Below are 13,326 nucleotides of genomic sequence, written 5' to 3'. Positions count from 1 at the left end.
CGTCTCTACTAAAAACACAAAAATTAGCCATACGTGGCGGCCCACACCTGTAATCCCAGCTACTCGGGAGGCTGAGGCAGGAGAATCGCTTGAACCGGAGACGGGGAGGTTGCAGTGAGCCAAGATCCTGCCATTGCACTCTAGCCTGGGTGACTCCATCTGGAAAGAGCAAGACTCCATCTTGAAAATAAATAAATTATTAAATAATAAATAAATAAAATATAATATAAACTACTTTTCTTAAAAACTCACCTACCCAAGTGTGGTGGCCCATGCCTATAATCCCAGCACTTCAAGAGTCTGAGGCAGGTGGGATCACCTGAGGTTAAGAGTTCAAGACCAGCCTAGCCAACATGGTGAAACTCTATCTCTACTTAAAAAACACAAAAAATTGCTGGGCGAGGTGGCTCACGCCTGTAACCCCAGCACTTTGGGAGGCCGAGGCGGGCAAATCACGAGGTCAGGAGATCGAGACCATCCTGGCTAACATGGTGAAACCCCGTCTCTACTAAAAATACAAAAAAATTAGCCAGGCGTGGTGGTGGGCACCTGTAGTCCCAGCTACTCAGGAGGCTGAGGCAGGAGAATGGTGTGAACCTGGGAGGCAAAGCTTGCAGTGAGCCGAGATCGCGCCACTGCACTCCAGCCTGGGCGACAGAGCAAGACTCCATCTCAAAAAAAGAAAAAAAAATACAAAAACGTAGCCAGCCGTGGTATAACAAGCCTGTAATCCCAGCTACTCAGGAGGCTCAGGCAGGGAAATTGCTAGAACACAGGAGGCGGAGGCTGCAGTAAGCCAAGACTGTACCACTGCTCTCCAGCCTGGGTGACAGCAAGACTCCATCTCAAAAAAAATTTTATAAAACCTCACAATCAGCAGGGCGCGGTGGCTCACGCCTGTAATCCCAGCACTTTGGGAGGCTGAGGCGGGTGGATCACAAGGTCAGGAGATCGAGACCACGGTGAAACCCCGTCTCTACTAAAAATACAAAAAATTAGCCGGGCGCGGTGGCGGGCGCCTGTGGTCCCAGCTACTCGGGAGGCTGAGGCAGGAGAATGGCGTGAACCCGGGAGGCGGAGCTTGCAGTGAGCCGAGATCGCCCACTGCACTCCAGCCGGGGGGGACAGAGCGAGACTCCATCTCAAAAAAAAAAAAAAAAAAAACCTCACAATCTTATATATAGAAAAGCATGACAGCCTTATTCTCCACTCAAAGAATTGTGTATATACTACAAAAATACTTTACCAAGCTTCCTAGTACTTGGATCTTCTCCCGCAAGGCATCGCCAATCTGTCTTACAATTTCTCCTCGTTTTGGAGCAGGAATCTAAGAAAAGAATGCAATTTTTGTTTCTGATTCAAAGCATAAATCCATGTCTATAACATAGTATTGGATGTGTGCTGTAAAAGAACAAAGTACAATCATATCAAAGACTTGTGATCATATCAAGACTGTGATATGGCCAGACACTAAAGCTAAAATAAGTAGCAAGGCATTCCTGGAGCAAATACCTACTGGAAGGCACAGAGGAGAAGAAAAGGCAACAAATAACCACAAATTGCCATCAGGGTTATAAAGACAAAGGAAATAAAAAGGAAGCTGAGGAAGAGAAAAACAGCAAGATTGGAGGGGAAATGGGTAAGTTACTTTACCTAAAAGGTTGGCAGGAGGCCGGGTGCAGTGGCTCACACCTGTAATCCCAACACTTTGGAAGGCTGGGGGGGGGGGGGGGGCAGATCACGAGGTCAGGAGTTCGAGACCAGCCTGGCCAACATGGTGAAACCCTGTCTCTACTACAAACACAAAAATTATCTGGGCATGGTAGTGTGCGCCTGTCATCCCAGCTATTCGGGAGGCCGAGATGGGAGAATTGCTTGAACCTTGGAGGCAGAGGTTGCAATGAGCCGAGATTGCGCCATTGCCCTCCAGCCTTGGCAATAGAGTGAGACTCCATCTCCAAAAAAAAAAAAAAAAAAAAAGGTTGGCAGGAAAAATCTCAAAGGAGGTAATACTGAAGCTGAAACCTGAAGAATGGGAAAAGTCAGTCATAGGAATATTCTTCCCAGGGTAAGAAAAAAACATGTAAGAGGGATCCATGGAAAATAAAAGGGGCTGATTGGGAAAGCCAGTATGTCTAAAGCCAGAAGCTTGTAACGTGTTAGAATCTTACTCCAGGTGCAATGTGAAGTCTTGAATGGCTTTTAAGATGCAGAATAAGAGGATTTGCTTTAATTTTTAATATGCTATCAGACAAGTAGAGGATATGTTGAAGGGGAAAAGAGTAGAAGCAGGGAGCTCAGTTAAGACTGTATTATAGGCCAGGCGCGGTGGCACACGCCTGTAATCCCAGCTTCGGGAGGCCAAGGTGGGTGGATCATCTGAGGTCAGTAGATAAAGACCAGCCTGGCCAACATGGTGAAACCTCATCTCACTAAAAATACAAAAAATTAGCCAGATGTGGTGGTGGGCACCTGTAATCCCAGCTACTTGGGAGGCTGAGGCAGGAGAATCATTGGAACCCAGGAGGCGGAGGCTGCAGTGAACCGAGATCATGTTCATGCCACTGCACTCCAGCCTGGGCAACAAGAGCAAGACTCTGTCTCAAAAAAAAAAAAAAAAAAGATTACAGAGACTTAGTCTTAAGATTGCAGTGGTAGCCGGGCACAGTGGCTCATGCCTATACACCCAGCACTTCGGGAGGCTGAGGCAGGCGGATCACAAGGTCAGGAGATGGAAGCCATTCTGGCTAACACGGTGAAACCCCATCTCTACTAAAAATGCAAAAAATTAGCTGGGCATGGTGGCGGGCACCTGTAGTCCCAGCTACTCGGAAGGCTGAGGCAGGAGAATGGTGTGAACCTGGGAGGCGGAGCTTGCGGTGAGCTGAGATCACACCACTGCACTCCAGCCTGGGCGACAGAGCGAGACTCCATTCCAAAAAAAAAAAAAAAAGATTGCAGTGGTAACAAGGGGAACAACAAGTGGATTCAGGGTCTATTTTGGGAGTAGAATTGAAAGGACACACAGATGCAGGAAATGAAGAGCATAAAAGAACTCAGGATGACTTCCAGGTTTCTAGCTTCAATAGCTAGGTAGATGGAAGTATAATTACTGGGATGAAGAAGACTTGAAGGGAAACATCAGGTTTTGGGGGTAAAGAGCACAGCTTATGTCATAAAGTTTGAGATGTGATTCATGAATGAGACACAATTTTTCCAACTGTGACCATTACTCCCTCTCTCCCATCAAGTTCTTCCCAATTCTGCCTCTCCTTCAAAGTACAGCTAAGGCTGGATGTGGTGGCTCACATCTGTAATCCCAGCACTTTGAGAGGCCAAGGCAGGTGGATCACTTGGGGTCAGGAGTTCAAGATGAGCCTGGCCAACATGGTGAAACCCCATCTTTACTAAAAATGCAAAAATCAGCCGGGTATGGTGGCAGGTGCCTGTAATCCCAGCTACTCGGGAGGCTGAAACAGGAGAATCACTTGAACCCAGGAGGGGGAGGTTGCAGGGAGGAGCTGAGATCCCACCACTGCACTCCAGCCTGGATGACAAGAGTGAAATTCCATCTCAAAAATAAAAATAAAAAAATAAAGTACAGGTAAAACAAACACTCCCCTCCATGAAACCTTCCCCCAGGCAGAGGCCAATCACACCCTCCCCCTAACTCCCACTGCGCCTAATCACAGTACTGCTCACACTTGCCTCACAGAGCTTGACTGTGAGCTCAAGGCTTTTCCTTGCTCTCTCTTCTCCCCAAGTGTATTATCATGTCTTAGCACAGCTTTTCTGGATGGTCACTTTGCAATCTATTAACATTTAAAACATTCCTATCCTTTGTTTTATTTATTAATTTTTTTTTTTGAGATGGGGTCTCGCTCTGTTGCACCCAGGCTTGAGCGCAGTGGCACAATCTCGGCTCACTGCAACCTCCGCCTCTTGGGTTCAAGCGATTCTCCTGCCTCAGCCTCCCAAGTAGCTGGGATTACAGGCGCCTGCCACCACGCCCAGCTAATTTTTTGTATTTTTAGCAGAGATGGGGTTTCACCATTGTTGGTCAGGCTGGTCTCGAACTCCTGATCTCAAGTAATCCGCCCGCCTCGGTCTCCCAAAGTGCTGGGATTACAGGCATGACATTCCTACCCTTTAACTAAGCAGTTCAGCCTACAGAAACTGAGCTTATACATAAGTATGCAAAAGTATAGGTACAATGATATTCATTGCAGTGCTGTTTCTAGTAAAGAAAAAAATAAAACCATCCAACTGTCCATCAGCACATGATTGGTTAATTATGGAACAGTGATAAAATAAGGTCAATTTTTATGGGAAAACATTGAAAAGCTATGATAGGATAATAGAAAACAAGAAAACACTTATGGTAACTAAACTTTTGCTTAAATTTGGAGGAACATATACCAAACTGTTCACAATGGTTTTTTCTGGTGAGTGAAATAATAACAGATTTTCATCCACAATTTATATGTTTGCAATGTCTGTCATTTTCACAATCTATGCACACTTTTGGAAACAGGAAACAAAACCTGTAGCATTAAATCAATCAGCATACAACCTATACATTTCCTAGCACATGGTGTGGGTTTAATGATGTTTCAATTGAATTTAGTAAGCACATTTATACGTTTAGTTAAGTTGGTTAATTTCAACTCAGAATGGCCAGTATACATGGCCTTTTACCTCCCATTCTGGACACATTTTATTCAGTCAGTCAGTCAACAAATAATCATTGCACATGTTCTATGTGCCAGATACTGTGCTAATCCCTGGATACTCTACTGCAAATGAGGCAGTTACAATTCTTGCTCTCTATAGAGTTGACAGTCCATGGGGATGATAAAGGCAAGAAACAGGCAAGTACAATCTAATGTGGCAAATGCCACGAAAGGGGAGCTAGATTTCACAACTGGAGCAATCTGAAGTAGGCTTTTTACAAGTTTAGAGTTTAGGGCTAAGACCTAAAACATGCCAGATGTTGTGAAGAGGTAGGCAAAGTAGAGGAAAAGCATGGGGATAGAGGGGTACAGAGCATACACAAAGGCTAAAAAGCAAGAGAAAGTGGTTTTGGAAAATTATGGCTGGGGATGGTGGTTCACACCTCTATTCCCAGCACTTTGGGAGGCCGAGGCAGGTGGATCATTTGAGATCAGGAGTTCAAGACCAGCTTAGCCAACATGGTGAGCCCCTGTAAACACAAAAATTAGCCACATATGGTGCCCGTAATCCCAGGTTCTCAGGAGGCTGAGGCAGGAGAATCACTTGAACCCAGGAGGCAGAGGTTGCAGTGTGCTGAGATCACACCACTGCACTCCAGCCTGGGTGACAGAGTAAGACTCCACTCTTTCTCACCAGAGATGAGAGGGAAAATGAGGACACATGGGGATGCAGAGGGCAGAAATGGGCCCCATTCTGTGCTGAAACTGGCTCATAGAAGAAAGCAGCAGGTATATTCCTTAGAAAGAAATCAATTTCTATAAACTACCTTTCCATATGTTTCACTTTGTTTCCATTTCCCTTAAAGAAAAATGTTCCCTTTGAAAACTTCTAGGATTAGCCAGATGCAGTGGCTCATGCCTGTAATCCTAGCACTTTGGGAGTCCGAGGCGGGTGGATCACTTGAGGTCAGGAGTTCGAAACCAGCCTGGCCGACATGGGGAAACCCCATCTCTACTAAATATATTTTTAAAATTGGTGGCGGGCACCTGTAATCCCAGCTACTTGGGAGGCTGAGGTAGGAGAATTGCTTGAACGGGGGAGGCGGGGGTTGCAGTGAGCCAAGATGGCGCCATTGCACTCCAGCCTGGGCAACAAGAACAAAACTCTGTCTGAAAAAAAAAAAAAAGAAAAGAAAAGAAAAAGAAAAATTCTAGAATTAACTCAAATGAACTACATGAAACAGTGGTTTGTCCTAACACAGTCAAGGCCAGCTAAACAGACGAGGGCCAAGCAGAGAAGCCTCATGTGAGGGAGGATCAAGACAGGAAAGCTTCCGTGACGAGAAGGGGGTCAAGCTTTGGTCTGTTCTTACTGAGCCTCTCTAAGTCCCTGACCTATTGGCAGACGCCCCAGAGCACAGTTAGGAAAAACTCTGCCTCTTTGCTAAACCTTGAACTCAATTGCTTAACTCAAAATCAAACAAGTAGGATCCCCAACGGACTCTACTATTACCCAGTAAAGCAACCTGTTCTCACTTAGCACCCCCATTGTATTTATTGGGAGGTCTAAAAAGCACCAGAAGTATGAGAAAGGATATTAGGTGCAGAGGCTGGCATGGTGAGCAAGACTTGACTGCCAGATAAGATCCTGAATGTGAAAATAGCAACCAAAAAAAGTACAGCCCAATATTTAAGAAAGATCATAATGTCAGCTGGCACTCCCTAGGGCAAAGATAGATTTAAAAACCAGTCCATTCCAGGTGCGGTGGCTCATGCCTGCAATCCCAGCACTTTGCGAGGCAGAGGCGGGCAGATCACTTGAGGTCAGGAGTTCAAGACCATCCTGGCCAACATGGTGAAACCCTGTTCTCTACTAAAAAACACACAAAAAAAATGTTTTTGCAATGGCTCATGCCTGTAGTTCCAGCTACTCAGGAAGATGAAGCAGAATTGCTTGAGTCTAAGAGGTGGAGGTTGCAGTGAGCCAAGATCATGCCACTGCACTCCAGCCTGGGCAAAAGAGTAAGACTCAGTCTCAAAAAAAAAGAAAAAAAGAAAAAAAAAACAGTTCAGGAAAAGACAAGATCCTGAATTCATATAAACTCTTTTTTTCTTTTTCAAATGTGTTTGTATTTACCCTGGATAAATAGACACATACAATAGACGCTTCTAGTCAGAAGACAACATGTTAAGTTGCACTAGCATTCAAAACAGTCTATGCAAAGAGTGAACCCTCATGTAAATTGTGTACTTTAGTTAATAATAACACATCAACAATCACTCATCAGTTGTAACAAAATATGACATACTAATGCAAAACGTTAATAATAGGGGAAATGGCCAGGCCTGGTGGCTCATGCCTGTAATCCCAGCACTTTGGGAGGTTGAGGTGGGCAAACTGCTTGAGCCCAGGAGTTTGAGACCAGCCTAGGCAACAGAGCAAAACCTCATCTCTACAAAAAATACAAAAATTAGCCAGGTGTGGAGGAACATGCCTGTAATCCTAGTTACTAAGGAGGCTGAGGTAGGAGGATTGCTTGAGCCCAGGAGGTCGAAGCTGCAGTGAGCCACAAGCTGTGAACATGCCACTGTACACTAGCCTGGGTGACAGAGTGAGACTCTGTCTTAAAAAAAAAAAAAGGAAACTTGGGAAGAGAAATGAGGGAGTAATGGAAATTCTGTACTTTCTACTTGTTTTTCTGTAAACTTAAAACGGCTCTAAAAAATAAAAGTCCATTGGCCGGGCGCGGTGGCTCAAGCCTGTAATCCCAGCACTTTGGGAGGCCGAGACGGGTGGATCACGAGGTCAGGAGATCGAGACCATCCTGGCTAACACGGTGAAACCCCGTCTCTACTAAAAAATACAAAAAAATAGCCGGGCGAGGTGGCGGCGCCTGTAGTCCCAGCTGCCTGTAGTCCCAGCTACTCGGGAGGCTGAGGCAGGAGAATGGCGGGAACCCAGGAGGCGGAGCTTGCAGTGAGCTGAGATCCGGTCACTGCACTCCAGCCTGGGCGACAGAGCGAGACTCCGTCTCAGGAAAAAAAAATAAATAAAAAAAAATAAAAAATAAAAAATAAAAGTCCATTAATTTTTTTTTTTCTTTGAGAGGGAGTTTTGCTCTTGTTGCCCAGGCTGGAGTGCAATGGCTCGATCTCAGCTCACGGTAACCTCCACCTCACAGGTTCAAGTGATTCTCCTGCCTCAGCCTCCCGAGTAGCTGGGATTACAGGCGCACACCACCACGCCTGGCAAATTTTGTATTTTTTAGTGTAGACAGGGTTTCTCCATGTTGGTCAGGCTGGTCTCGAACTCCCAACCTCAGGTGATCCACCCACCTTGGCCTTCCAGAGTGTCGGGATTACAAGCGTGAGCTACCGTGCCTGGTCTATTTTTTTTTTTTTTTAAGTATAAATATATAAGAAGGCCAGGTGCAGTGGCTGACGCCTATAATCCAAACACTTTGGGAGGCCAAGGCAGGTGGATCACGAGGTCAGGAGTTCGAGACCAACCTGGCCAGCATGGTGAAACCATCTCTACTAAAAATACAAAAATTAGCCCGGCCTGCCACCCACTCTGGAAAGTGAGGAGCGCCTCTGCCCAGCCGCCGCCCCATCTGGGATGTGAGGAGCACCACTGCCGGGCCATCCCAGGGTCTGGAAAGTGAGGAGCGCCTCTGCCCAGCTGCCCACCTGTCTGGGAAGTGAGGAGCGCCTCTGCCCAGCTGCCCACCTGTCTGGGATGTGAGGAGCGCCTCTGCCCAGCTGCCCAACTGTCTGGGAAGTGAGGAGCACCTCTGCCCGGCTTCCCACCGTCTGGCCAAGTGAGGAGCACCTCTGCCCCGCCGCCCCACCATCTGGGAAGTGAGGAGCGCCTCTGCCCCACCGCCCCATCTGGGAAGTAAGGAGCACCTCTGTCTGGCTTCTGCCCTGTCTGGGAAGTGAGGAGCGCCTCTGTCCAGCGGCTGTGCAACCTTCCAAGTGTGAAGTGACAGCCTTGTGTGTGATCTTTTCTATCTTCCCCAAGTTTGCATTTTCGACATTAAAGCTTACTTTTTACTTAAAAGTTTTAAGTTGGAGAACATATTTAAGAAAAAAATTAGCCAGGCCTGGTGGTGCACACCTGTAGTCTCAGCTACTTGGGAGACTGAGGCAGGAAATTACTTGAACCTGGAAGGCAGAGGTTGCAGTGAGCGGAGATCACACCACTGCACTCCAGCCTGAGTGACAGAGCAAGACTCCATCTCAAAAGAAAAAAGTATATACATATAGGAAAACAACAATTTAAAAAAAATTACGCAGCTGGGCATGGTGGTTCACGTCTGTAATCCCAGCACTTTGGGAGGCCAAAGAGGGCAGATCATTTGAACTTAGGAGTTCGAGACCGCCCTAGGCAATATGGTGAAACCCCATCTCTACAAAAAATGCAAAAAAATTAGCCAGGCATGGTGGTGTGTGCGTGTAATCCCAGCTACTTGGGAGGCTGAGATGGGAGGATCCCCTGAGCCCAGAAAGCAGAGGTCACAGTGAGCTGAGATTGACTCACTGCACTCCAGCCTAGGTGACAGAGCCAGATCCTGTCTTTAAAAAAAAAAAAAGCAGTAACTCTAGGATGGTATGCAATACAATCATCACAGGTCACAGGTCACAAAATTGTATACACGCCATGTATATATGAACGTACAATAATCACAGCTATGAAATAAATACATAAAACATAGAAGACTGGAAGGAAATGCACCAAAACCTAAACCTAATAATCATTTTGCATTGCAGAGGTTGGGGTAAGGGGACTAAATTTGTTTATCTTATTTACAGCATCAATCTTTTCTTAAAAAAAAAAAAAAGAAAAAGAATATTGATTACTTTTATGATCAGAAATAAATAAAAGTAAGTTTTTAAAACAATGAAGGATACTGTTTTGGACACTATTCTCTATCCAGGTAGGGTGAACTTTACCTAGCACACTGTTTACTTGTGGAAGTGGTATTTTTCTGCCCAAAGACACTTTTGATTGTGTATAATGGAACCCGAGGCCATACTTCTATCCATAATTAAAGTAGAGGAAAGATGTGCTTCATGCTTTACACAAAGACGTCTCTTGGCTGATTAAAAGAAAAAAGAAAAAAAAAAAAGCTTCATCCAACCCAGGGCTCTCCTGTACAGGTTGCTACTCTGCAACCCACCCCAACCCCACCCAACCCCCCTTGCAATCATTGACTCAGAGAAAACACTGCAGCTCAGCAGTCCCTCACCCGGCAGCACAGGGTTTAACTCAAATGTATGGAGGCTTTTCCTGTGCCAGGTTCTCCAGTAAACACTTCAAATGATTAACTCATTTAACCCTCCCAGAAGGCAGGCACCCTCAGTCTTTTCTTTTTACAAGACAAAGCACACTGAGGATGGGGGTAGTGGGAAGGTTGGGAAATCAGGCTATCCTGGTTCGGTTTGCCTTTACTCTCCCCTTCTCAGCAGCCTAGCCCCCACCTAGTGACAAGTCAGTGTGGCCAGCCCAGCACCAGTCACAGTTCCTAAATTTGCTCATTTAACCAATGGTGGAGACTCAGAGACCAAGGAGGCTGACTCTGCCTCACAGCCTCATTAGACAGTCAAGGAATATGAGCTTCTGGCCCTAAGAAAGGGATGCTGCCACTGCTCTTTTTTTCCCTTTTTTTTTGAGACGGAGTCTCACTCTGTCGCCCAGGCTGGATGGAGTGTAGTGGTGCTATCTTGGTTCACTGCAGCCTCCGCCTCCCAAGCTCAAGCAACTCTACTGCCTCAGCCTCCCGAGTAGACTGGATTACACGTGCCACCATGTTCGGCTAATTTTTGTATTTTTACTAGAGACAGGGTTTCACCACGTTGGCCAGGCTGGTCTCAAACTCCTGACCTCAGATGATCCACCTGCCTCAGCCTCCTAAAGTGCTGGGATTACAGGTGTCAGCCACCAGGTCCAGTCTGCTGCTGTTCTTTAAACCAGGAATGCTGACCTATTGCTGAGATACTCCCAGACAAATCTGGCAGGGGGTAAGAGGAGGAGCAAATGAATATATCTAGCATAGGTCTTCTATTCATTTTCTATTTAATTATAAATTCAACTAATTTCAGTGAAGAATAGTGTTCACAGCTCAAGTTTATACTATACCAGCACAAAGTTTTAATTCATTTAAATTTATCCATTCAATGAATGGCAAGTACAGAAAAGGCACTACCCTAGAAATATGGCAGAGGTGTTACCAAGACAGCAGGAGCCCTAGTACAGTATCACAGCCCCCAAGGAGCTCACATTTTAACAAGGCAGCACTGACCTGCTTATCAGATGTTTATGTATCTCATTGCTTACAATAGGCAAAGTGACCTCTTCTGAATTCTAGAAACAAAGGTCATACTTACATCTGCCCAGATTTTCCATGCTTCTTTTGCTTTCTTTACAGTTTCTTCATAGTCTGCCACACTGGCCTAAATTAAGAAGTAGAGGGACAGAGAGGGGGAAATAAAGAAAAGTGATGACGATCTTCTAGAACACACAAATATTTTCAGAAGAGAATTGGAAAATCTCTAGGGTTCCCTAACACTTATGGCTGAGAAAGATTCCCACAGTCTACACTCCCCAAAACTAGCTAGAACCCGGTAAAACAGGTTGGAATCCAGCTATGCTTTAAAACCTTGCTTTTCAAAGCAAATCTGTCAGCTTCATCTGAGAACAACATGTGAGGCATATTAGAAATGCAGAACCTTGAGCTCCAACCCAAACTTCAGAAATCAGAAGCTTCATTCTAACAAAATCCTCAGGTACTTCAGAAGCACTGTCTTAAATGGCCCTCTGCCTAGTCTTTCTATGCTTCACCTTTTCTATGGTTCTTTCCTTTTCACGCCCCCACCCAAGGGAGGACAGTCTCCCCCAGACAGTCCTAAATGTCAAAAGAAAAATAAACACATTATTCTCTGCATTTGTGATTTTGTATTATTCTTCACCTACCTAACTGGCTTCTGCCTCTAAAGAAAGCCTGCACAAACTCTTTGTGTGTAATTTGAATTACACACACACACACACACACACACACACACACACGCACTTACCTGTCGGACTCTTGCTATTGGCTCATTGTTAGCAGGGCAATAGGTCGTAATAACCTTAAAACAAAAGGATGATGATCATGTATAGAAAACGTAATCCCTTCTGAAGTAAGGGAATAGACCAAACTTCAGGGGAAAGAAAAACAAGAGAGGAAAAAATGATATAATATCCAAACTCAAAAACCTTAGGTTAACTTCTGTTACACATAAACCACTCTACAGAGGTTGTCTTTCATTTCTGACTTAAACATTAGAAACTACCTTTACTGCAAAACTCTCCCCTGACATCTCAATATTAGGTGTATAAACAAAAGCTTTAATGTAACCAGTTATTTTGCCTCTTTTTCCATTAATAACAGCCCAAACTGACTAGTTTTAGTTATTCCTTCTCTCCCTTACTAGTGACAAGTCATCTCTGCTCAGAGATGAAATGGCCAAGGTGGGAAAACCATGGGAAAGGCCTGGGTCCACACCAGTTGGAGAGGTCTCAGGTCAACAATGAAAGGGAAAATCAAGGCACAGCTAAAAAGGCCTACTGATCAGATATCACATGGAAATCAAGATTAAACACTGAGGTTTGAGGAGCAATTAAAATTATCTGTATCTCCTACAGCCACTAATAACCAAAAGGAAGAAGTGTTCCCTTTACCAAGGCAGGTTCATTATATAATATACAACGTCCAACAAAGTTTAACTGTTGTATAACATCTTCTTATAAAAAATTTTCTTTTTAAAAAAATCTGGGCGATAATAACCTTACCTTTCCTTTGTATTCTATAAAACGTTGTATTGAGCAGTAACGGGCATCAGGCGCGGTGTTAAGCCCTGGGCAACGGAGAAATGCTGAAAACCCAGTCCTCAAAGGAGTTCACAACCCAATGTAAAACATGGCAGGATTTCAGCAAGTCCGAGCTTGCAAACTCCCAAGGAATTCAGGAAGAAGGATAACTTTAAACTACACTGAAGAACGTTACTTGCGGTGCATGTCACAGGTGAAGAGCCAAAGTTAAGCTCTAAATTAAGATCAGTTGCACCCCTCAATGTGCCATATTTCTCACTACAGATCCAAGACCACAAGGTTTTAAATATGAGCGGGAAGTTTAGCCCCCTACAGCTCCAAAATGACTTCGGTTCTGCATAGGACACAAGGACCTAAAATCTAAGTTTTCATTTTAAAGGCACCCTACACGAGAAAACTTTTACTGTGGAGTTTCAAAATCTCCCACTCTGTACTACCTCCTCCAACGCCAGCGGGGACTCGGTAGGTCAGTGCCCGCCCGGCCTCCTCGAGCGAACCCCGGCGGCTGCAGAGATTTCTTAAGCGCCCGCATACCTCTCCCCGGCCTCCCCAGCTTCCATTATACACGCCCTCGTTTTCCTCGCGGAGCCCCAGCTCTTTCAGCCACGCATACTGGGGTTGACTGATGAGGAGAGTGGACATGAAGGCGGCAGGCCTGCTCCAAGGTCCGGGGAGCTTGCTGGTCTTTGCAGCGTGCACACACAGCGCGCGGGGTAGGCGCCACATACTGAGCTCAGAATTCGGAAGGAGCCTAAGGCCGGTAGAGTTGCTGAAGTAGAG

At 45.4% G+C, this 13,326-nt stretch overlaps 1 protein-coding gene across 1 annotated transcript in view; it reads right to left on the bottom strand.

Moving 5' to 3' along the window:
• The window catches only part of ALDH7A1 (aldehyde dehydrogenase 7 family member A1), a 50,395-nt gene extending 37,069 nt beyond the window's left edge, over positions 1-13,326 (bottom strand). Inside the window, exons 1-4 of the mRNA XM_073010717.1 lie at positions 13,081-13,326; positions 11,751-11,804; positions 11,064-11,129; positions 1,247-1,327 (exon numbers count right to left, since the gene is read on the bottom strand). Coding sequence (XP_072866818.1) covers positions 1,247-1,327; positions 11,064-11,129; positions 11,751-11,804; positions 13,081-13,272 — 393 coding nt within the window. The 5' untranslated portion in view covers positions 13,273-13,326. The remainder of the gene's footprint in view (positions 1-1,246; positions 1,328-11,063; positions 11,130-11,750; positions 11,805-13,080) is intronic.

Source organism: Chlorocebus sabaeus, chromosome 23 (genome assembly GCF_047675955.1).
Source record: "Chlorocebus sabaeus isolate Y175 chromosome 23, mChlSab1.0.hap1, whole genome shotgun sequence".
Lineage (NCBI taxonomy): Eukaryota > Metazoa > Chordata > Mammalia > Primates > Cercopithecidae > Chlorocebus > Chlorocebus sabaeus.
Note: the sequence above shows the minus strand (reverse complement) of the source record. Positions and strands in the feature narration are given on the sequence as shown.